At 44.8% G+C, this 22342-nt stretch overlaps 1 protein-coding gene across 17 annotated transcripts in view; it reads left to right on the top strand.

Moving 5' to 3' along the window:
• NEO1 (neogenin 1) overlaps window positions 1-22342 on the top strand; it is a 171404-nt gene that overhangs the window by 124825 nt on the left and 24237 nt on the right. For 16 of the 17 annotated variants that reach the window (XM_061553833.1, XM_061553836.1, XM_061553831.1 and 13 more), the window contains exons 14-20: window positions 810-920; window positions 3372-3566; window positions 7952-8047; window positions 8681-8919; window positions 13041-13179; window positions 18546-18653; window positions 20764-20958. In XM_061553833.1, the coding sequence (XP_061409817.1) occupies window positions 810-920; window positions 3372-3566; window positions 7952-8047; window positions 8681-8919; window positions 13041-13179; window positions 18546-18653; window positions 20764-20958 (1083 nt within the window). The remainder of the gene's footprint in view (window positions 1-809; window positions 921-3371; window positions 3567-7951; window positions 8048-8680; window positions 8920-13040; window positions 13180-18545; window positions 18654-20763; window positions 20959-22342) is intronic. The other variant, XM_061553823.1, reaches the window with a different exon arrangement.

Raw genomic sequence — 22342 nt, 5'->3', positions numbered from 1 at the left:
TTTCCCACCATACGTAGACAATCGCGCTAATCGGAGGTGTGGGGGAAGGATAACGAACTAAATACAAAAAGCAGTTCTAAACAAATTAGTTTTCAATCTACAATGCGTGGCCACGGCTGACATCGGCGATTAGTCGTATCTGAACTGGTGTTTGGCGACTCCCTTCACCAAGTGGCACAAGCCAGCGTGGTGACGTGTGGTGAATAACCCATGCTCTATTGGGATTCCTTTATTCAGAGAGTGGATTGACAGAGGGGCTGTACGTTTAAATAATGTTACAAGAACGCGTAATGTTATAAATTTTCGGTCAAGGCAAATGCTCGCCCAGCTCCACCAAGCACTCGTGCTGCGCCTATCTCCTGTGGGATCTCAGAGCTGTGTTGGTTGAAATTCTACGATCCCATGGTGAGGGCCGGTCCCTTATAAGACAATTACCGTTGACTTCCAAATAAGTGGTGTGCGTTTTATCTACCCATGATAGATACTGAGTTTACGCGACAGTCAACTTTGCATTCGCCTGTTTAGTTTTCTGCCAGAGCACCACAAAGAATACATGAAAATTGATGCCGATATCGTTGTATATACATGAGTAATGTCACGTGTGTTATAACTTATTATAGAATTAATACTTGGTTCAATTGTGTTCTAACGTTCATCCGAGGGTCAAAGCCGAACGTACAGCGATTGTGGTGGGTAAATATATTTTAAGTTGGAACGAAGGCATTGCCTGTCACCGAAGTGGCTGGAGCAGCACCTCATTTACAGCCACTGCTGGGCAAGTTGATGCATCTCTCTCCCTGCCTGTCTAGGTCTTGAAAAGGGCTCGGAGTACAGCTTCAGGGTGGCAGCAATGAACATTAATGGGACGGGTCCGTCCTCTGAATGGGTTTCGGCGGAGACCTTTGAAGACGACTTGGATGGTGAGTCACACTTTCACGCCTATGCAGCCCTGGCGGATGCCGGATTCGCGGGTGTTTGTGGGTAAAGTGCGGCGGACGACTGCGGGGGGTGGCGCCGGTCGCAGCCGCGTCGCCAAGAATAATAAAGGGCAGCAGGACGGTATTCTTAAGCAACGGATGCGAAGCGCGTGAATCTCCCGCGTGTGTGTGTATATATCGGGATGGCTTCATCCTTCATCTTCTGTCACCTGGACGAGGGGGGAGGAGGTGGGACCTAAGTAATATTCCCTTTTGGGTTGAGCTGCAGCATCCTCGCCGTTTTGATTTCTCATTACTTACTAAGCGCTCCACCGAGCGCGACGTTACCGACACCCACGTGGACTTACCTCTGTGGGGGTTGCGTGTAATTGTTGCCGAAAGTGAGATCATACTTAGAAGAGGCATAGTCACGGGCATCAATTCTATGTAACATTTCGAATTAAGCATTACCTCAATGTGACATGTACACTGTAATCTATCGCATCGCCGCTAATGGATTGTGAAATCTGTAAGGGGTTTACTCATTTTTTTATTTTTATTTTTTTTTTTTTTATTATTATTTTTATATCTACGTGACTTTACCGAAATAACTAAAGAATATGGGTCTACTCACTATTGTAATCGTCGACAATTTTTGCCTTTGGTGTTTAACGGGGGGATATACGGTTTGCTTGGGGAGCTCGGCTGCTGCCGACTTTCCTTTTGTGCGCCCCGCGGTAAACGGTTAACACATTAAACTGTAAAAAAAGAAGTCTTGAGTCATGGCCCCCTGGGTCCACGGGGATCATTTGGGGCTCCACAAAAGCCTGAAAGGGGTCTGCTGAGTGTCAAGGGGTTTGCAAGGACACAGGGGAGGCGTCTGTGATTGAGTCTTAGAAACCAGCGAAGCCCGTTCCTCTCTGCCACGTGTCACCCCCCCCCCCCCTTCACCACACGTGCCTGGGTAGACGCCTTCATAGCGTCCACAAGAGTGGTGCTGCTGCTCGTCTGTCATACGGCACTCTGGAAGGAGGGTTGGTGCGTCGCGCAGGGATTATCGTGTGCTGTGAAAAGTCAGATCTCCTACGCTTTGAGGTGGCCAGGAGGGGACATGCCAGTTCTTGTTTTTCTGGTGTGCCCCCGGGCTGCGGAATTCACTTCCAATGGACAATCAAACGATTCGCTCAACTCCTCTCGGTTTATTCAAATCCCACCTTAAGAAGCACTTCTTTTTTTAAGGGAGTTTTTGTTTATATCTCGTGAATAATTTGTTATGGAGATGGATTTGATTGGTGCACATCTGCACTCATTTTTTAATCCTTACAACCATGCAAATCTTTCGGTCGTATTTTAACCCACTTCCCGTGATCCAATCGAGCTGACATTTTGCACACAGACTCGTTGTGCGTGACAATTTATTTTCGTGAAAATGTTTTTTCCGTAACTTTACACTTTTTAAGAAAAAAATATATATTTAATTACCAATTGCTTAATGGTGGCAGGCAATCATCTGACCCATAGGTGGCAGCCATCTCAAGCCAGAGGACGAGAGGACTCTAGCCGCCACGCATATAAAGGATTTATAGTGAAAAACTTTGTTTTTACGGGTTAATTTTTTTTTTGCTGTGTAGAGTGCCTTGTGACCTCCAGGTGAAAGGTGCTTCAGAAGCAGTAATTATTATTACCGAAGAAAAATCCACATTACCCATCTGTGTGGACTTTTGAGTGGGATTCTCGTGAATGGTTTTCTCCAGGGTCTCCGGCTGCATTGAAAATATGCAAAATAATTTAACAACAATAAAAAATATATATATTTACAATGCAGGACCCTCCTAAATGAATCTCATCTTACCTGCATAACTTAATAGCTCATGTTACAAATATATGTATTAAAATTTCAATGCAGATCAGGAGATTTGGAATCATTAGGCCCAATATAAAATGTATTGAACTTCGGTCATAAATAGAGAGATAGATTATATTTATTTCAGCGGGAAGGGCCCAATGAGCTGCTAGCCCCTGATTCATGGCCCTCCTGTAACAGTACAGGTGTTGTATAGTACATAACTAAGTTACGATCGTGGACGCAGGAGAGATTCACAAAAGGTTCATTCTGTGAATGAAGTAAACCTCTCCTTTGCATTGTTGCTTGACTGTTAGCCACTTGGCAGGTTCACCAATTTCAAACATGCTTATGGTAGCGACAAGAATGTTGTCATAAAACTGCTATGTGGCTGAACCCATCCCCCCCCCCCCTCCCTCCCAATATGCACATGGATTGTTACAATGATTGTGAAATGTTTGAGTGAGGTTGATGCCCAATTTGTGGAAGCTCTGCATGACATTCTCTCCTCTCTCTCTGCGGCGAGTTGTTTGGCTTCACGGCGTTGCCCTCTCCTCTGCCCCACCGCCGCTCACCGCCGCTCACCGCCGTTGTTTTTTATTTTTGCGCAGAATCGCGCGTGCCCGACCAGCCCAGCTCGCTGCACGTTCGGCCACTCACCACCAGCATCGTGGTGAGCTGGACGCCTCCGGCCAGCCACGGCGTCATGGTGCGGGGTTACCTCATCGGCTACGGTGTAGGAAGCCCCTACGCAGAGACCATCCGCGTCGACACCAAGCAGCGCTACTACGCCATCGACAACCTCGGTGGGTTACGACGGGAGTCGCGGTCGCTGGCAGAAGGGGAGGAAGTGATGGTGCGGTGGCATCACCACACTCATGCCGTGACGACATAGGTAGAGGTTTGACCTTGATGGCTAACCTTGATGACGTGATGCCAAGAGGACAATTGAAATAAGTTGAGGCAAAGACAGAATAATAAGGTAAATAAGGTTGACAAATCTTGGAAAATCTAAATATGTTATCTTAAATAGAAATTCACTCTTGTCATAGCACTGTGGAATTTCCATCACTGGCTCAGAGCCACTAGCAGGGATGAGCGCTTCACTGAGGAGAAAGTTTGTTGTGTTTTAATGGCGAGCAATTGAAGTAACGCCAGACGTAGCTGTCTGGTTGTCATCTCTCAGGACTGTTCCATGATAAAATGTAATACTGCCGGCAGGGGGAATATTCCATCAAAGATATTTCACCTCCACGGCCTTGTTAACACCATTTCAATCAAGCGAATGCTCGTCTTTCTCTACAAGAAATGAGAACATGTTCACGACTGCACTGGCTTTACCACTTCCCTTACCCTATAAAGTGATTTATTTATTGATTTTATTTACTAGTTTTTGTTGCCCTCATTCTTCATACCACGAAATATTTATTTACAAGAGAATGCGGTTCTGGTCTTCTATTTGTATTAATTTCGTACTTATTAATGCCATATCTGTAGTATATTAACCTATATACAGTAAAGCCTTGGATTGCGAGTAACTTGGTCTGCGAGTGTTTTTAAAGACGAGCAATTTTTTTAATAAATATTAATTTGATAAACGAGCGAGGTCTTGCAATACGAGTGGTACGTGTATACGCTGTGTCTGCCGAGCGTCACGTGATCACAACTGATATACGAGTGCTTTGGATTACAAACACGCTTCCGGAACGAATTATGCTCGCAATCAAAGGGTTTAACTGTATATTAATTTCTACCTATTAATGTCCATTTCTGTAGTATATTAACCTATGAAGAAAATGCAACTTAAAATAAAATGCTATTTGGAGTCCTCACTGTTTCGTGATAAATTACCCCGAGCCAGTGAGCGTGCCCTGTACTTTTTGTGGGTTTTAGTTTTTATAACTTTAAACTTTACACTTCACAGGTTTCTACGATTCTGCTGCATAACGCTTGGTTTTGCTACGTTTCGCTCCGCATGCCGGGAGCTTTTTCCGGAATGTATTGTTTGTATGTTTGTATATTGAACTTCTTTGACACCGTACGTAGCCAACCAAGCTAAACGGAGGTCGGAGGTGTGGGGCAGTTGGAAGGACAACAAACTAACGCACAAAAAGGTTCCAACTGCCGAAACGTTTCTTGAAGATGTTCCGAGCGCGTAGAGCGAAACGTTAAACGTCGTGCTGAACGAAAACACACGTCAGGATGTTCCAAATGTGATTGATTTTGTTGATTGCCTCTCAGTTGAACACGTTTAGGAGGCTTTCGCGACCAAGATCATCCATAATACTGTTTTTTTTTTGGGTTAGATCGCGTAAAAATATAAATGTGTCGTTAACTGTGATTAAAAAAAAAGCTTTTTATGGATTGATTGTCTGTGTTGACGGTATGTCCTATCTAGATATGAAGTTTTCGTGACTGCAGGGATCCATACTCTTTGGTTCTTTCAGTAAAGTCACGTAGGTATCAAATAAAATAAATTAAATCACGACGTTTCGATTGCAACACAAGCAATCTCATCAGGTGGGAAAACCACAGCAATAAAATATTGTCATAGTCAAAGTGAAAAGCGTCTTACTGCTGAAGCAGGCGTGTTAAAGTGATAATCTCTGTTGACAGCCCTGACCGAGCGTGGGAACATTCCACATTGCTGTCGTAGAGATTCAGCATCGCCATGTGATGACAATGCAGTGGTATTTACTCATCAACCCTCAAGGATGACACAGGATGAGTGGACTTGATTGGAATTTAAACACTGCAACCTTGTGAGTTGCTTGCTATGAGTACACAATGGAGAGATAGAAGGTGAAATGTAAAAAATAACACCCCACAAATTTTACTTTAAGATCAGCAACATGATTCTCTAACGATGATACTAATCATTGAAACTATATTTTTAAAAAAATATATAAGGTTGTACACCTGGAATATAATTGGAATGGGTATTATTCATGCCAGTCGTCGACTGAACCAGATTTAGAAAACAGTAGGTGGTTACAAATATAATTGCGTGCAAAAATAATATCTGGAATTTGAAACAATCACAGCTACAGGAGAGAGAGACGAGAATCATTGCTAAAAGGTAGCGTTTGTTTTTTTCTCCCGAAGTTGTTTAATAAAAATACTTAAATAGTTAAAAAAACCTCATTTATCGTTAGTTACTTATCTACCTCGAAGAGGCCATCCTGAGTGGAATCACCTTAAACTTCCTCGGTTAAATTTTGATTTAAAGCTTTCGTGACTGCAGGGATTCATATTCTTGGTTCTTTCGGTAAAGTCACGCAGAAGAGAAATAATAAAATAACATCACCTGATGATGATTGCTTGTGTTGCAGTCGAAACGTGGTGAGAATTTGTATTGTTTTGTATTATATTATTTTATTATTTCTCTTCTGCGTGACTTTACCGAAAGAACCAAGAATATTAATTTCTTGGTTCAGTTCTGTGCCAAGGGAGAGATGCAATGACATTTACGTTCGAGACGAGTGACTTGGCATGTTGTTCATTTTCAGATGGCGCACGCGATATTGTAGCCTGCATGTAAATGTGGCCTCGGATTTTGTTCAAATCCACGTCGCGTTCGCTGAATGCAAATGAAGGTTCACGTGTCACTTATAGGACTTGACGTGTCTGATGGTATCGTAGGCGCACCAGCCCAACGCAAACCCATCAGGCCAGGTGTTACGCCACATCCCATTTGTTTTGCCCGCTTTAAGCGTGCGCCAATTCGAAGTGGAGGAGCGCACAAACTCCGAGCGCAACTTGGAACACAATAGGTTCTTGTGCGCCATGCACGTCTGTCAAGAACGATAGACGCGATGGCAGATGCCATTCGATTTATTCATTGAAGTTTTCATTTGCCCAATGCTTGGAGCGTTGCTTGTAAAAAATTGCTTGCCCCCCTGACTTACGATATTACACCGTGTAATGTCATTCTTACTTAAAAAGACTGGCAGAGTACCTACGGTCAATGAAGGTTTTTTTTTTACATCCACCGTACAATACATTTCTTGCCGCGTATATTTCATGTTGGAGTATTCCTGTACAGCCATTGTTAGGCTTAGTCTCTTACGCTCACTTGAATATAGTCCACTGTGTCATGAAGACAGATCTTTGTGTTTTGCATGGGTATGCACGTACGTTTGTGTGTGTGCACGTGTGTCTGTGCATGGGGAGCGGTCATGTAATGGTTGATGTACTGCGCTACTAACCCAGCAAGTTCAATTCCCACTCATGGCCAGCATCAGTGAAAAATACCTGAACTGCTCCTGAACATCCCCTAGGACCTAGGTCAACTCAACCTCAAATGAGTGTCTACTACAGTCTGTAAACATCAGCTCTGGGGAAACAGAAGCAGCCGAGTGTGGTGCTGGCCACCCACCACCCTCTCCCGTGTGTCATGCCAACCTTCGTAGTCTTTAGCTAACAGCACTTGCCCCAACAGCCTGAAAAGGTTATGGGGGGGTGGGGTCTTTGTCTGCGTGTGAGCGAGAGAGATGGAGTAGTGGCACAGTGGCTGGCACACCGCGCTAAGATTTGGACAGCCGGGATTCCATTACCGTCCACGCACAAATGTGCCTCCCCTCGTGCTCAGTTGCAGCCTTACGTGTGCGTCCCTTACTACCCGGCTCCGTGCGCCAGCATCGGCAGGATTGTACTTCTATAGCCAAGACGTTCTTCCCCGCCCCCCCCCACACCCCCTTCGGTCAGAACGTGGTACGCTTCGCGAAAAAAATAGTTTGGCAAATCTTCTTGGTTCTTTCGGTAAAGTCAAGTAGAAGGGAAATAATAAAATAATACAAATAAAACATAACAAAATAAATGTTTAACTTTTATTATTTTATTATTTCCCTTCTACGTGACTTTACCGAAAGAACCAAGAAGATGAATCCCTGCAGTCACGAAAGCTTTAAATCGAAATGTTTGGCAAATATTTGCGCTACACCTCGGCGATGGTGCGCCGATGCTGTCAGGCCGGATCTCGGGAGGATCGGCTGCGTCATCCGGCTGCGTAGCAGCTGCAGGGAGGTCTGCCAGGAGGTGGGGAACTAATAGGTTTGGCGGCGCTGCGCGGTGCCGTGTTCTCCAACAACGGCTTTGGCCGCGATGACGCCTCGGGTCTTGACGTCAATGACGATCGATCGCTTTTTTTTTTCTGAATCTTAAAACCCTTCCCGTTGCTCTACGTTTGCAGAACCAAATCACCAGTACGTCATCTCTCTGCGGGCTTTTAACCAAATGGGGCAGGGCGTGCCGCTGTACGAGAGCGCGACCACTCGTGCCGTCACAGGTGAGCGCCGCCGCCGCCGTTGTTGGCAGTGTGTCGGCCCACGCGATGTTTACCCCCTGGCGAGCGAATGCCAAATTTTCGAGGAGAATTATGAGCTGGAGGATCCCGTTTTCAAAAGCACGCTAATGATTCGCTTTGCATCATTGACATTTGCTGCAGGAAATGGTATTAAATAGTTGCAGGGGTTGGTTTGTTTTGATCCAGAAATTTCTACGTGTAATTGCAGTTTTAATAAAATGTCGGAATGGTATTAGTTTTAATCATCGTAAAATAACGTCTCTTAGTGAAATGTCAGATTTGCAGTGGTCTTTTGCACAGTTTTTTGGTCATGCGGAATAATTAATTTTGACCTTTTGCATCAATTGTATGTGGCGGGGGAGGGGTATAACATGTACACTCTTTCAAACGACTAATGATTTCTCTGCTTCTTGTTTCTTCTCATTGTTCTCATGAACCATCACATTTCAAACCCCCCCATCCCCGTTCTTTTTTAAAACATCGTATTTATTTACGTTATTTGCATTCGTGCCGTTTAACTCTCTCCATGAATTCCACACGTGTTTTGTTTATTTCATGTTTCGTTGCGTTTCACATGGTGTGACTTTGGGTTTGATTTAAATCACTCACACGCAGACCCTGAAGATCCTGCGGAGGATGACCTGTTTGACCTTTTCGTGGACCCTTTCACGGCAGTCCCAGATCTCCCCACTCCCATGCTGCCCCCCGTGGGGGTTCAGGCCTTCGTCATCTCCCACGACACCATCAGGGTCACGTGGGCAGACAACACTCTGGCCAAGAACCAGCGCATCCCAGACGCGCGCCACTACACCATCCGTTGGAAGACATACTTCTCCACCACAGCCAAATACAAGGTGCCTCCCCGCCCCCACCTCCCTCCCTCCCTCCTTCCACAGAGATGTCATATTTGCATCATTGCCAGGGAAAAATACACGTGGCTTAAAATGGGTTTCTCCGCCACCACTTTCATTAACTGTCCAATACAATAGATGTTAAATTTCGATTTAAAGCTTTCGTGACTGCAGGGATCCATCTTCTTGGTTCTTTCGGTAAAGTCACGTAGAAGGGAAGTAATACAATAATAAAAATAAAACATAATAAAAAAACGTCGTGAGAATGATTTTATTATGTTTTATTTTTATTATTTTATTACTTCCTTCTACGTGACTTTACCGAAAGAACGAAGAAGACAATAGATGTTGCTTTTTATATAGGGCTGCGTGTACAGAAAGTCCCAGATTTTCTGACGGAATTATAATGCAGGGGCAGGAGGAAGAGGCAGTGGCAGTCTTACACAGTGGCCGACCTCTCCGCCATGGGAATGTGGAAACCCCACCACTTAATCGTGGTTGCCATGGAAGATAAGAAAGGCTGTTGGCGCTATTACGTTCCTGCCAAATCTCGCACAACATTCATTGTGCTCAGAGTCTATCGAGCAGTAGCTACTCGTAGCATTTTTTTCAATATTTATTTAGTTGTAATTTACTCAAATCAAAAACGTATCTGAATTGGCGGACATAAAATGATGAACTTAGCATCGTCAACCAAGCCCAGAGTTGTGGTAGCAGTTGCCCCAGGAGTCAATATTGCCTGAATGGAGAATCGTTACCACTTTTGTACGTGTATGTGGTTGTTTAATGTGTAATATGTGTTCCATTCTGTGTATGCTATTGTGCATTAGTTCGTTGAATCACTGATGCGTTGACAATTTTAAGTCTGGATACTTTAAAAGTTTCAAGATTTATCAAATGAAGTGCACTATTTTTAAGGACTTTTAAATGAGCCTGAGTCTCATAATTATACGAGGATGTGCCATCAGAAAATGAGCTCCTGGGGTTGTAATTTAAGAAAAAGAATGCATAATCTTCCCCCAATTTCATTTAAATGTATGTAAATTTAGTTGTAAATTATTCATGCATTCAACTTGCATAATCCACAGTTTCCACAAAAGCCAAAACTCTATACATTTGGTCCTTCACAATTATACGATGCCCGGGGCTCAAACGAAGTCATAGGAATACATTTAATAACATTAATTCAGTACTTGTATATGTACAAAAATATAGGAATGGGGTGGAAGGGGGTGGGTGGGTGGGGGGTGGAGAGGGCAGGACAACGCTACTTTAGATTTCTTTCTTTGGCGCATGCTGAAGCGTGTTCACACATAAATCATGGATGCCATCTGACGCGTTGGGGGGGGGGGGGGGTGCTTCGTGTGCGATGTGCGTACGCCTAGCATCGTTTGCGAGTTTTCTGCGACTCATGGCGAGGGGGGCGGTCCCCTTGGCATTTTTTTGTTTGCTTTTAAACACGTTTTCAATTACTGCACCTCGATTATTTAATCTCCATTGCTCGCCCAGTGGCTTTCGAAACGGGTAATAACACATGCAGAATGCCAGGGCGCTTGGGAAATCTTTTGCTCGAATAGATTCAACGCCCTTCCATCAAAGTCAAGAGTTGTCCCCGTGCTCAAACAAGCGTTTAATTTGCCGGACTTATAGTCTTGGTAGAAATTTCATATTCGTTCGCTTCTCAGTCCGCTTGTCCTGGTGATGGTCACGGTGGCAGCATGTTGAGTAGGGTGGCCCACTATACACTACACTATACACTACTACACTATACACTACACTATACACTACAACTATACACTACTACACTATACACTACACTATACACTACATTATACACTACACTATACACTACAACTATACACTACACTATACACTACACTATACACTACACTATACACTACAACTATACACTACACTATACACTACACTATACACTACAACTATACACTACACTATACACTACACTATACACTACTATACACTACACTATACACTACAACTATACACTACACTATACACTACACTATACACTACAACTATACACTACACTATACACTACAACTATACACTACACTATACACTACACTATACACTACACTATACACTACAACTATACACTACACTATACACTACACTATACACTACAACTATACACTACACTATACACTACACTATACACTACAACTATACACTACACTATACACTACAATATTGTACACCGACTCTAGCTCTTCCTGGGTAATTCCCAGACGTTCCCAGGACAGCCGAGCGACAGTCCCGCCACCGTGTCCTGGGCCGGCCCCGGGGTCTTCGCCCAGTTTCATATTTGTGTGATATATCAATATGACTCTTGATGTCCTCATTCTATACTTTTTTTACTTACAAATTTCGACCCTGGAGGAATGGTGGGACTGTGAGTCACCGTGGCACCTGGCTGTATCTGAATGCTAGTCATATTCTATCTGAATACTTATCATGTCACTTATCGTAATACTTATCATAATATTGGAATGATTGGTTTGGAGAAGTGGGAGCCACAGTGGTTAACAGCACTGTGCTATAGACCCAACAACCCGAATTCGATACCTGGCCATGGCTAACATCCCTGGTGAATTATATTACTGGACATTTTGGAGCATTGGACATCTTCAAAGCTCATCGGATTCCTCCAGTATAAATCAAGATTATTACTATTATGGTATCTACACTGGTCCTGCCTCCATCACCACCTTCACCAACCCACACTGATTGGCATGGTGAAGTACGGTCGAACAACCACCACAACCCACGTGGCGTGGAAGGCCTTCATTCAGCCGTTGATAGAAAGCAATTGCTGAGAATTATTATTAATGATCATTGGGGATGATTCCTTGCAATCCAGAGGTTGCCTGCTCGATCACAGATAGTTGATCGGCAGGTCACACATGATGGGGTAAAGTGTGGGAGCTCCCACACCTCTTACAAGATGTCTGGCCAGGGTGAAAGAGTAGGCCAAAATATCCTCAACAGGGGGCGGGGGGGGCTTTTTTGAGCCCCATCTCGCTATGGCCCATCCATCAGCGATGGCACCCACAAACAGTTGCAGGTTCTGCGTATTTACCTTTCTCTATAATAGAGGTTTTTTTGGGGGGGTTAGATCGCGTAACTCTAAATGTGTCATTAAACCTATTTATGTTTACGCGATCTAACCTAAAAACGTCTATTATGCAATATATTGATCGCGAAAGCATATGACTACTACGTGTTAAACTTACTACTGCTACATTAAACTTACTTCTACGTTAAGCTTACTACTACGTTAAACATACTACTACTTGTTAAACTTACCTCTGTTAAACTTCTTTACCTTGATAATTGGTTCTTTACCCTTCTATCTGGCAACAAAACTGACGCCTTTTTGCAAGGAGTCATGTTTGCATTGACCGCAATACCTGCAGTCATAAATACAAACAAAAGACATAACTCTGATAATGTGCACTGTCCTTGAAGTTGATTGGTCCACACCCGAGACAGCTTTCCTTCGAGCCTAGTCTCATATGGGTTGGACCAGATGATGCCAAAAGGCGCACAACTCAAGGACAATGCACCATCAGAGTATGAGAGCTCGGGGCAAGCATCTACACTATGGGGACCTCATTTGCCAGTAAAAATATGATAATTGGTTCTTTACCCTTCTATCTGGCAACAAAACTGACACCTTTTTGCAAGGAGTCATGTTTGCATAGACCGCAATACCTGCAGTCATAAATACAAACAAAAGACATAACTCTGATAATGTGCACTGTCCTTGAAGTTGATTGGTCCACACCCGAGACAGCTTTCCTTCGAGCCTAGTCTCATATGGGTTGGACCAGATGACGCCAAAAGGCGCACAACTCAAGGACAATGCACCATCAGAGTATGAGAGCTCGGGGCAAGCATCTACACTATGGGGACCTCATTTGCCAGTAAAAATATGATAATTGGTTCTTTACCCTTCTATCTGTTTTGTTGCCAGATAGAAGGGTAAAGAACCAATTATCATATTTTTACTGGCAAATGAGGTCCCCATAGTGTTCTTTACCTTCGTTAAACTTACCTTCGTCTGTTTTTGAGCTGATCGTCATTGTCGCCTGATCGCGCAGACGGCGAACTCCACGACATTCACGTACCTGGTGAGCAGCCTCAAGCCCAGCACGCTGTACGAGTTCTCCGTCATGGTCACCAAGGGACGCCGCTCCAGCACCTGGAGCATGACGGCACAGGGCACCACAATGGAGGCGGGTACGTGTCGAAGCTTGCGCTCCTCCAACTGCGTCCTCCGTGCATACGTCCGTCAACGGTGGCGAGATGTTAACTACCTCGCCTGGTATGCAGGAGGTCGTGGGTTCGATCCCGACCCTGACGCCTGCTGCTGTATATTTGGAGTTTGCATGTCTCTCTCCCCATGGTCGCGTGGATTTTTCTCTGGGTCCTCTGGCATTTCCCTCGACATTTAGAATCAATGTGCGTTTAGAGTATTTGGCTGCTGTGAATGTCCACGTGATAAGCCACTTTGTTGAGCTATCATTTGTGATTGCCAGGTCGCTTCTGACAAAGAGCTACATAGTTCAGTGGGCCCTACCTGGTAAAATAAATAAAATTTCTAGTTTTAACTTAGGTCAAAATACCAGTCACAGCCTGCAATGTGCGAGGAGGCCTGAGTACAGCGGCGGTTTTGATGGATTGATCAATGGACGTAACGCATCCCTGTCCATCTATCAAGGCGTGTGGATGTAGCCTGTTGAGAACGAGAGACACTGGGGAAAAGAAATTCCAACAAAAAAAATCAAATTTTACCAGCAGTGGCTCTCAAGGACACGGAGTTTTAAAGTCGTGGCGGCGTGTGTTGCTGAGAGTCCTTTTCTATGAACCTTGCCGATTGGGTTTGTGCTCATTTTACGCTTGTCGTGTTCAGCCGCAGTGCAGTGCACGTGTTTCCATTGCGCAGAGAGGGAGTCTGTCACGTAACTCTGTGTTCATGCAGAACACTGCCACACAACTGCAGAGTACATTGGGGATTCATAGAGCATCTTAATGTAATTGCACCGTGCTAATGAGAGCTCTAGAGCGGCTGTTGGGTGACAGATGCTGTGTGTGAGTGTGTTTTGCGGAGTGGCGTCGTTATCTTTAGCACTACTGCATTACAACAACCCAAGTTTAATTACTATATACGCTTACCATTGGTGAACGCTATTTGAAACTGATGTAGGTCTCTCTTTAGATTGATTAGGCCTGAAATGAATAACTGATATGTCATCGCCAATTCCTTTAATGCCACTGCCATCGTCATCAGATCTGATCAATCCACTCCAGAATCAAGGCCTCCCGAACCCATTGCCATCTTTTATGGTATCGCGATCCAACATTTCATCTAGCTCCTGAATTCCATCACTCCATCTCCCCGGCGGTCTTCCTCTAGCATTCCGTCCCTTGGCCGCCATTCATTTCTCTTGATCTTCTCACATCATCCCTTCTAATAACGTGCCCTGCCCAAGCCCACTTGCACGTTGACCCTTTCCCGTTCCGAAACGTCTGCAAGTTGCAGGGTGGGTGTCCCGTTCACTTCTGAATCTCGGAATGAGCAAGCGGTATAGCGGAACTTTTATTCAGAGAGGCGTAGCGCCGTTGTTTTTAAAGACATTATGCTCACCGCAGAGAACTGTAGCAACACGACCGCACTCTACGGTAGCTGGCGCCAAACTGTGCCACACGCCCTCCCGCATGGACATGTGGAAGCCCCGGTTATTTTATTTAAGTTTTTCTACTAGTTTCGCTGCGTACATGTACGTCATCAGAACGGGAACATGTTAATAGGTTGTCGCTAGCAGCATTTGCACTGACAGTCTGTATTGTAAAGCGGCATGTTCGCCGTAGCCGTGTGTATTTTTTTCTCCGGGTCCTCCGGTTTTTCCCTCCACATTTTGAATCAACGTGCATTTATATTATTTGGCTGCCATACATTTTCACGCGATGATCAGCCACTTCGTTGAGCTATCATTTGTGGCCTGGTTGCTTCTGAAAAAAAGCGATGTAGCTCAGGCGGGCCCTACCTGGTAAAATCCCCAAAAAAAGTTAAACTAAAATATGTGCCAGGGGAGTTATTAATTTCACATCGAGACGCCTGTTATTCTGGATTTCGTTTGGGATATTGCTTAATTAAAAGGACACCGTCAAGACAACATTAAACTGGGCAAAGTGATTGCAGTGCTCTTGGTGGGAAATAAATAAAATGTCAGGTGTGAAAGGAAAACATTCGTCATTTGATTCACAGCCTTTCGCGTTGATGACTTCAAAATTGAAACCCATAATTTATAAACTTCCCCGTGGAAGGCGATTGTCTCCGCTCGTGTAATGTATTGAGAATGGCAGATCTCTCTGGGCAGCGTTATGGAAACTTAAACTTAATAATACAATCAGGAACTGAGTGACATGGAGATATATAGTGAGGTGGGATTTTTTTCTCTTCCCGCTCATGAATAAATTCAATGGTAATTTTTTTCATCTCATTAAAACAAACAAACAAAAACTGTCTTTTAATGGGATATTTATAATAAATGGTTTTGGTTTTTGTTGATACACAGAAATGGATACTTATATAAATTCCCATTCTCGTAGCCCTTCAGCCTTTTACGAACGGTTGAGGTCAGTGCTCTTGGCAATCAACTACTAAGGCTGGCACGGCACGCTCGTGGTAGTGTGACCAGCCCCATGCCTCGGTCAACTTTTGTCTCCTCATTGCTGATGCTTACACCAAATTTAAGGCTGAGTTGACCTCGTAGAAGGCTCAGTACAGGATCATATACCGCTTTCAACTGATATGTATCGGTTTAATAAATTGCAGCACGAACACAACAACAGCTGCTGCCATTCACCTGTAAGTGGGGACAATGTCACCACAGTGCATGTGCCAGGCTAGGTGCACTTTGAGGCCACATGCAACATACAGATTGTTTTGTAAGTTGTTAGATGTTTCAATTGGTTCACACACCGACCCGCTTTATTTTTATTCCTCTTCTTCCTGAAGCTGTCTCCAAAGGAGAGAGGGGAGTGAAGTCACTTTGACCATCTGATTTTCTAAGCTTATTTTCATCGAACAGACGTATACATGTTTGCACTTGATGTTACTCTGTGGACCGTGACAAAAATAACGGAGGCACTCACCCTGAACATTCACTGCCTGCTCATGCAACCAACACTGGCACGTTACACACAGACACACACACAAAATTAGCAATGCAGATTGCCCCGAAAGCAGGCGGCTTGCTTAGAAACAGCTCTGAAGACGCCCATAACTGTCGCGGCCCACTTAAGGCACTTTCAGAAATCGAAGGCAGTAGTATAAATCCCCGGACGCGGTACGCAAATTTTTCGTTAATCAATTTCTCTGTTGACCTTTGTTCCCAACACGCATTTCGCAATCGATTTCGACTGATCGCCCGCCCGCGCATTGCAGGCCCGCCGCCGCTTTGCGCAAGTGACTTCAGGAGGTCGCCGATTCTCGCGTCCGCCGTTACACTCGTGTTCACGGCCGCCCGCTCGGTTACTCCTGAGGCAATTGTTATCGGGTTGTTTTCGTGTTTTGGTTTTTACCTAGTTTCAGCCCCACGCAGTTAAAAGCTCATAAAAGCGGAGCGCCGCCTTTAATATGGCTTGTAGCAAGCCATCCCTCGGGTGTTCGTTTGCTGCTTGAGGGGACCCCACCGCTCGCTGAGAGAGCAAATGTGTTGTTGCAAGTGGCACGCATTGTCGCGTTGCTCTTGTCAGATGGTCAAAGGCAGCTAACAGTTCAAATCGGTGCTCGTTGATGTCACCACACCTTTGCAAGAACCTTCTGCATTATGACCGATTTTGCGGTTATATTCTTTGGGTCTTTCGGTAAAGTCACTTAGAACATTTTTTTTTTACCAAAAACTACGACGTTTCGATCGCGGCACAAGCAATCGTCATCCGTTTTTTTCCCTCCTGATGACGATTGCTTGTGTTGCGATCGAAACGTCGTAGTTTTTTTGTAAAAAAAAAAAATGTTCCACGTGACTTTACCAAAAGACCCAAATAATATGAATTCCTGCACCGAAAGCTTTAAGTCAAGATTTTACGTTGCTTCCACATTTAACATCTGACCACCAAAATTTGCGATCACGAGTGTTCCGCCATCTGGCCCCTTGGGCCTCCTTCCCCTTTTGGGTCCTACTTGGTGACGGTCCCTCCTCTATCCTGCACACGTGCATCATCCAATAAAACCTCCTCTCGTATGTATGCTGAACGTCTTTCGTACCGTACGTAGCCAACCGTGCTAATCGTCTGCAATGATTTACTGCAACAATGCTTTTCTGTAACATTATATTGCTTACCTTATCCTGCCTCATCTTCCCATGGAATTCTTGGCGTAACCCAGGCCATACGCTTATTGTAAACGTTCCGATTCCTCTTATATGGCAACACAGGCGTTACACCTGCCTCTAACACTCATCGTTTAATGCTAAAGTTGATATTTAAAATGGTCCCAAAGTGTAGTCTTACCAATGTGAAACCCCACCTTACATAATTTTCCAAGTAGTTTTTTTCAATGCAGATGGCCATTGTGCAGTTCATACCGCCAGTTTATTTATTTGTTTGTTTCAAAATACATTTGTAAGAAGTTGGAATTTAAAGCGCAAAAGGGAAAAACGCGCGCCAGTGTGAGAATAGTCACCACCAAAGCACTGTGCTGCACGAAGCCTTGGAGAAAATAGCAAAAGTAATTGGTTTGTGTTAATTTAAAAACACAGAATGTGTTCCTTCTAAAAAACACATGAGAAACCGATTAATCACAGACCGACTGCTAATTAAAAGTTACTTTCACAAAACTACTCACGGAGCGTAGATTTCATTGTTACAGAATGTTGTGGGCGGCAGTTTATTAGCTTCGTGCCATTTTGCCAGCACAGTTACGTGAATACGCTCACGAGAGTCGGTCTCAACGTAAAGTTTTTTGGCCATGTATGAATTCCCCGAAGCAATTTAGAATGTGACAAGCAGCATGAACACACATTGTTATATTTTCCCTCCATAATGCAATTGCATCTCGAGAGCTGTTCCATCGTGTCTACTTTCAAAGTTAAAGCCATTGTCTGAGGTTACATTTATTTTGTAAATGCGGTCTTACTTCCGTTTTTGATATTAGAGCTGTTATTTTTTTCCCTCATGAAAGCACGTGAACATTTTAAAGTGGTCGTTTTCTTGACAGCCATACTTTGCAAGATGGATGTAGTGAGCAAAGCGGTGTTGCAATGGTCCCCTGTTATGTGCACACTTATGTTGTGATTTCAGCGACTTGCGTGCATTCTGGTGCGTTTAGAAATGGGAGCGGAACGATATGAATCATTGCCCGATTCACAACACGCAGCATTGCAGAATGCCAGGTGGCGGATCGACGAAGCAGCACTTAAGTTGCTTCGTTACGGTACAGCTGCCCTTTTATCTCATCAAAGGACGTGAAACAAATACATTTAAAGACCCACGTGTTGCCTCACAAAGGCGTCGACCCAGGGGGGTGGTCTGGCACAGACGCAAGCTCATTTCCCGGTGTGCGTTTTTCAATGTTTACGCTTTTGCTGCTCTCATTTCAGTGCCTTCGTCCGCTCCAAAGGATCTCACGGTCATCAGCAAAGAGGGAAAACCTCGGACCGTCATCGTGAACTGGCAGCCCCCGGTCGAAGCCAATGGCAAAATCACAGGTAAAGCCACTCCTTCGCGAGGCCTGCGCGCACCGGGTAGCCTTCGCCCGCATGTGTTCGGCGTTAAAGAGGGGATGTGGTCTCGCATCGGATGTGCGCCCCGCATGAGCCGCGCGGCGAGTGACGAACAGGCCGTCGCAGTTTCCTTCACGGTCACGGGGGCTTTACTGTGCTGCGGGCGAGATCGTATTTCGTAGCTCGTTGAACAACAAGTTGCGTGACGCGGACAGAAATGGTGTTTGAAACGAGCGCGTTGCACCTCTGCTGCGCACGCGTGTTCCGCAGGTTTTGTGGGTCTCACGTGAAGTGGATGCTGTGTTTTCCCCCGTGAATTGCTGAACAAAAAGGAGTCGAGTGGCATCCACTTGCCTGTTAGCGTCGTTCTCCTTGAAATGCCCGCCATGTGTCAACGTTCACGCGTTTCTGCGCAGAAGTGAAAGCTTGCACGCAAGATGAACGGTCTCCTAAACATATTTTGAACGTGTTTGTCTTTGGACAGTGCTTATCGACAGCCGTGAACCATAATTACAAGTGAATCAACTTCATTGACTTTTTCGGTAGTACAATATTTGCTAGTCGTTACAGCCGCTTCATTGGCTGTCTTTCCATTGCTGTTAAACATCATTGGATGAAAATACTTCCATATTGTGGAAATTAATATAATATTAGACCACCTAATGCACGCGGGGTGCAGCAGTAGCGCAAATGCCACGACGAATCTGGCGACCTGAGTTGGATTCCCAGCCACAGCTAGCATCAGTGAAAAGCGATATCTGACCTGGTGCAAGGGAGGACCCCCACACTGACTGACCATAATGGAGAAGTATGGTCAAACAACCTCCACGACTGACACGGCATTGGGGAGGCATTCTTCCAGCAGCTGTTTGTCAAAGAGCCGTGCGTTATTACACGTAAATAATATGTATGGCTGTTGCACAAATTTACAATTCTCAGAGTCACAGCCGTTGCAAAACATCAAAATAAATGCAGTCACACGTGTTTTCCAAAGGATATTGGTATTTCACATTAATATAGCTATGGAAAATGTAAATAATAATAATGCTTTCCCGTGGGATATGCGATTTATTGCACGTAGCAAAGCAGAATCATACACGTGATATAAACACATTTGTGTGTATGAACATATCCAATTTGTACGCGACAAAAGCACAGCCGTTGTTGGTGGGGCTTCGTGCCACGGATAGACAGGAAGCCAGTGTGGCAAGCCAGCAGATATATGTCCTTGATGTCCCACGTTGGAAAAGACTTAGCCTCGAGGAGTATTCATTAAAGCACGAACACTCTTACATTTTGCTGGCGGGGGGTGGGGTGGGGCTTAACTCGGACCGGTATATGCTTAGGAGAAATGCGAAACACACGTTGCCTTTTATGAATAATAAAATGCATCGACTTGAATTATATTACTGAGAAAAACTAATTACGATAAATCAATACGGTGTACATACACGTTTGTTTCAAAAGGTTCGTTTGGGTGTGTGTATTTGTGAGTGTTGGGTTCAGTGGTGGCGCAGTGGTTGGTCCACTGCTTTCCCATCGCCCTGACATGGAGTCCATTCTCAACCATGCCCATCTTCAGTTGTAAGAACGATATCAGTATTTGTTACGTACTTACCAAGTGGTAGGCTGCTGAATTTCGATCCCTTTCACCGCATACCAATTTTCATAACGTAAGTTGTGCAATCATAAATCATTTGTATAAAGTAGGTACGATTACTTTCGAAATTTGTAATACCATAAAAAGTGTAAAAAATGCATCTGCCTACTGCTTAAATTGGTAGGTTTGCAAGTATTTAACACGTACTCATTTCAGGCTGCGTTGACGTAGAGGCAAGTGCCCAGTGCAGGCTCAGACAGATAATACTTACTGCTGGTGATGCACATGGTTGAGAATGGAATCCAGATGATACATTGTGCAGCACCGGGAGAACAAATGCATCTGGGCACGATGCTGGCATCACCACCCAACCCCCCCATTCCTTGTGCCATGCCAGGCTTAGTAGGTCGGTGTTCATGGCACTTGCCCCAACGGAATGAAGGGCTTGAACGGAGAGGTGGCATGTTTGTGTTTTGCGTGTTTTGTGTGGGACAGGATATATCATCTACTATACGACAGATGCCACAGCTGAGCTGCATGACTGGGTCGTGGAGCCTGTGGTGGGGGACCGTCTGTCCCACCAAGTGCAGGAGCTCACGCTGGACACGGGATACTACTTCAAGATCCAGGCTCGTAACGCCAAGGGCATGGGCCCGCTCTCCGATGCGGTGTCATTCCGCACGCCCAAGGGTGCGTACCCCACACTCCCTGTGCCATGCATAGCATGAGGATAAGAATTTGTATGAATAGGGCTCTTAAATGCTTCTAGGTGGTGTAACGGTTTGCAAGCCTGAATCGCAAGCCCAGAGGTTGCTGGTTCAATCTTCGCCGGCCATAGCGTTTTAAAAAATTGGGAAAGTTTTTTTTTTTTTAAATCATCCCCCCGCCTCTGTCCACGCAGCAGTGTAAATGTGTGTGGTGGGGTAAAGTGTGGGAACTCCCACCTCTTCCAAGATGCCTGGCCAGCATGGGAGAGTAGAGCAACATGCACTCTAGCGGGCCTCTCTAGAGCTCCCACGAGTGGCGGCCCTTCCGCCTGCGGTGGCGTTAGCAAGCGATTGCAGGGCTGCACCTTTACCTTTTCACATGAAGGCCTCGTTATTACAAAGCCCCTTACCTGGGGGCGCACACCTGCGTGTTCCAGCTATGCAGCATCTAAAGTGGCTGCAGGCGTACGGTGAAACAACTGCATGCGAGATACGAATTTGAAATAGATTCCTCCTCGCGACAGTATTCTGTGCCGTGTGTTGTGAGTGTAAGGACCTATTTTAATTGTTCATGACAACAATGCGTGTGCGTGTTGTTTCATTACTTCAGCATGAGCCCTCTGGCTTCTATCATCACTGATGCACGAGAGAAAGATATCGTGAAGAAAAGAGCATTAAAACCAACAAGTCCCCTAAGCAAAGGCATAATTCCTTTTCTCCACACAATGCTAGCATAGTTCTGTTTTCTCACTTGCCTTTTGTTCTTGGCCAAATAGTAGGAGATATAACCTGAGCTTATTTGTGCTGTTCTCAATCTAATTTGGAACAATGATACCAGGTCTATAGTTTGCACTTTACAATAATGTATTCATTTTATTTATGAGAAAAAAAAAGTCCCATTGATGCATGCACGTAAAGCATGCATGCACACATTTCTTTTTTATAACCTATTCAAAGGGAATATTGAAGGTGTAGGTATTGCCGAGTGGAATTTCACAATGTCTCCTTCATCAAATCTGCAATCGACGGTGCGCGTGTTCATCGGCTGCCTTGGGCTCATGGTGCAAATTAAACATTCTGCAGGACATGGGACAACGACTGTTTACTTCCCACAAAGTGGTAATTGTTTTCTCGGCCCTGGAGGGGTCATGGGCTGAATTAGAATTTGTACTTGCAACCTTCAGATTGTAAGTTTGGTGTTCTCAGCCGCGGCATAACCTGCCCAAACATGGAAGCAAATTGCCGAGCGTAAAACCGATGCACGCGTATTCTCATTTGAAATTATCCTGCGAGCGTAATTTGCCTGACAACGGGACAATTTTTTTGGCCATGGCCGATTTGTATAGTTACCGACTCTTATTCACAGG

Source organism: Lethenteron reissneri, chromosome 18, assembly GCF_015708825.2.
Source record: "Lethenteron reissneri isolate LAM-NWPU_2019-01 chromosome 18, ASM1570882v1, whole genome shotgun sequence".
NCBI classification, from domain to species: Eukaryota; Metazoa; Chordata; class Hyperoartia; order Petromyzontiformes; family Petromyzontidae; genus Lethenteron; species Lethenteron reissneri.
The sequence above is the reverse complement of the archived record's forward strand: the minus strand, read 5'-3'. Positions and strand labels throughout refer to the sequence as shown.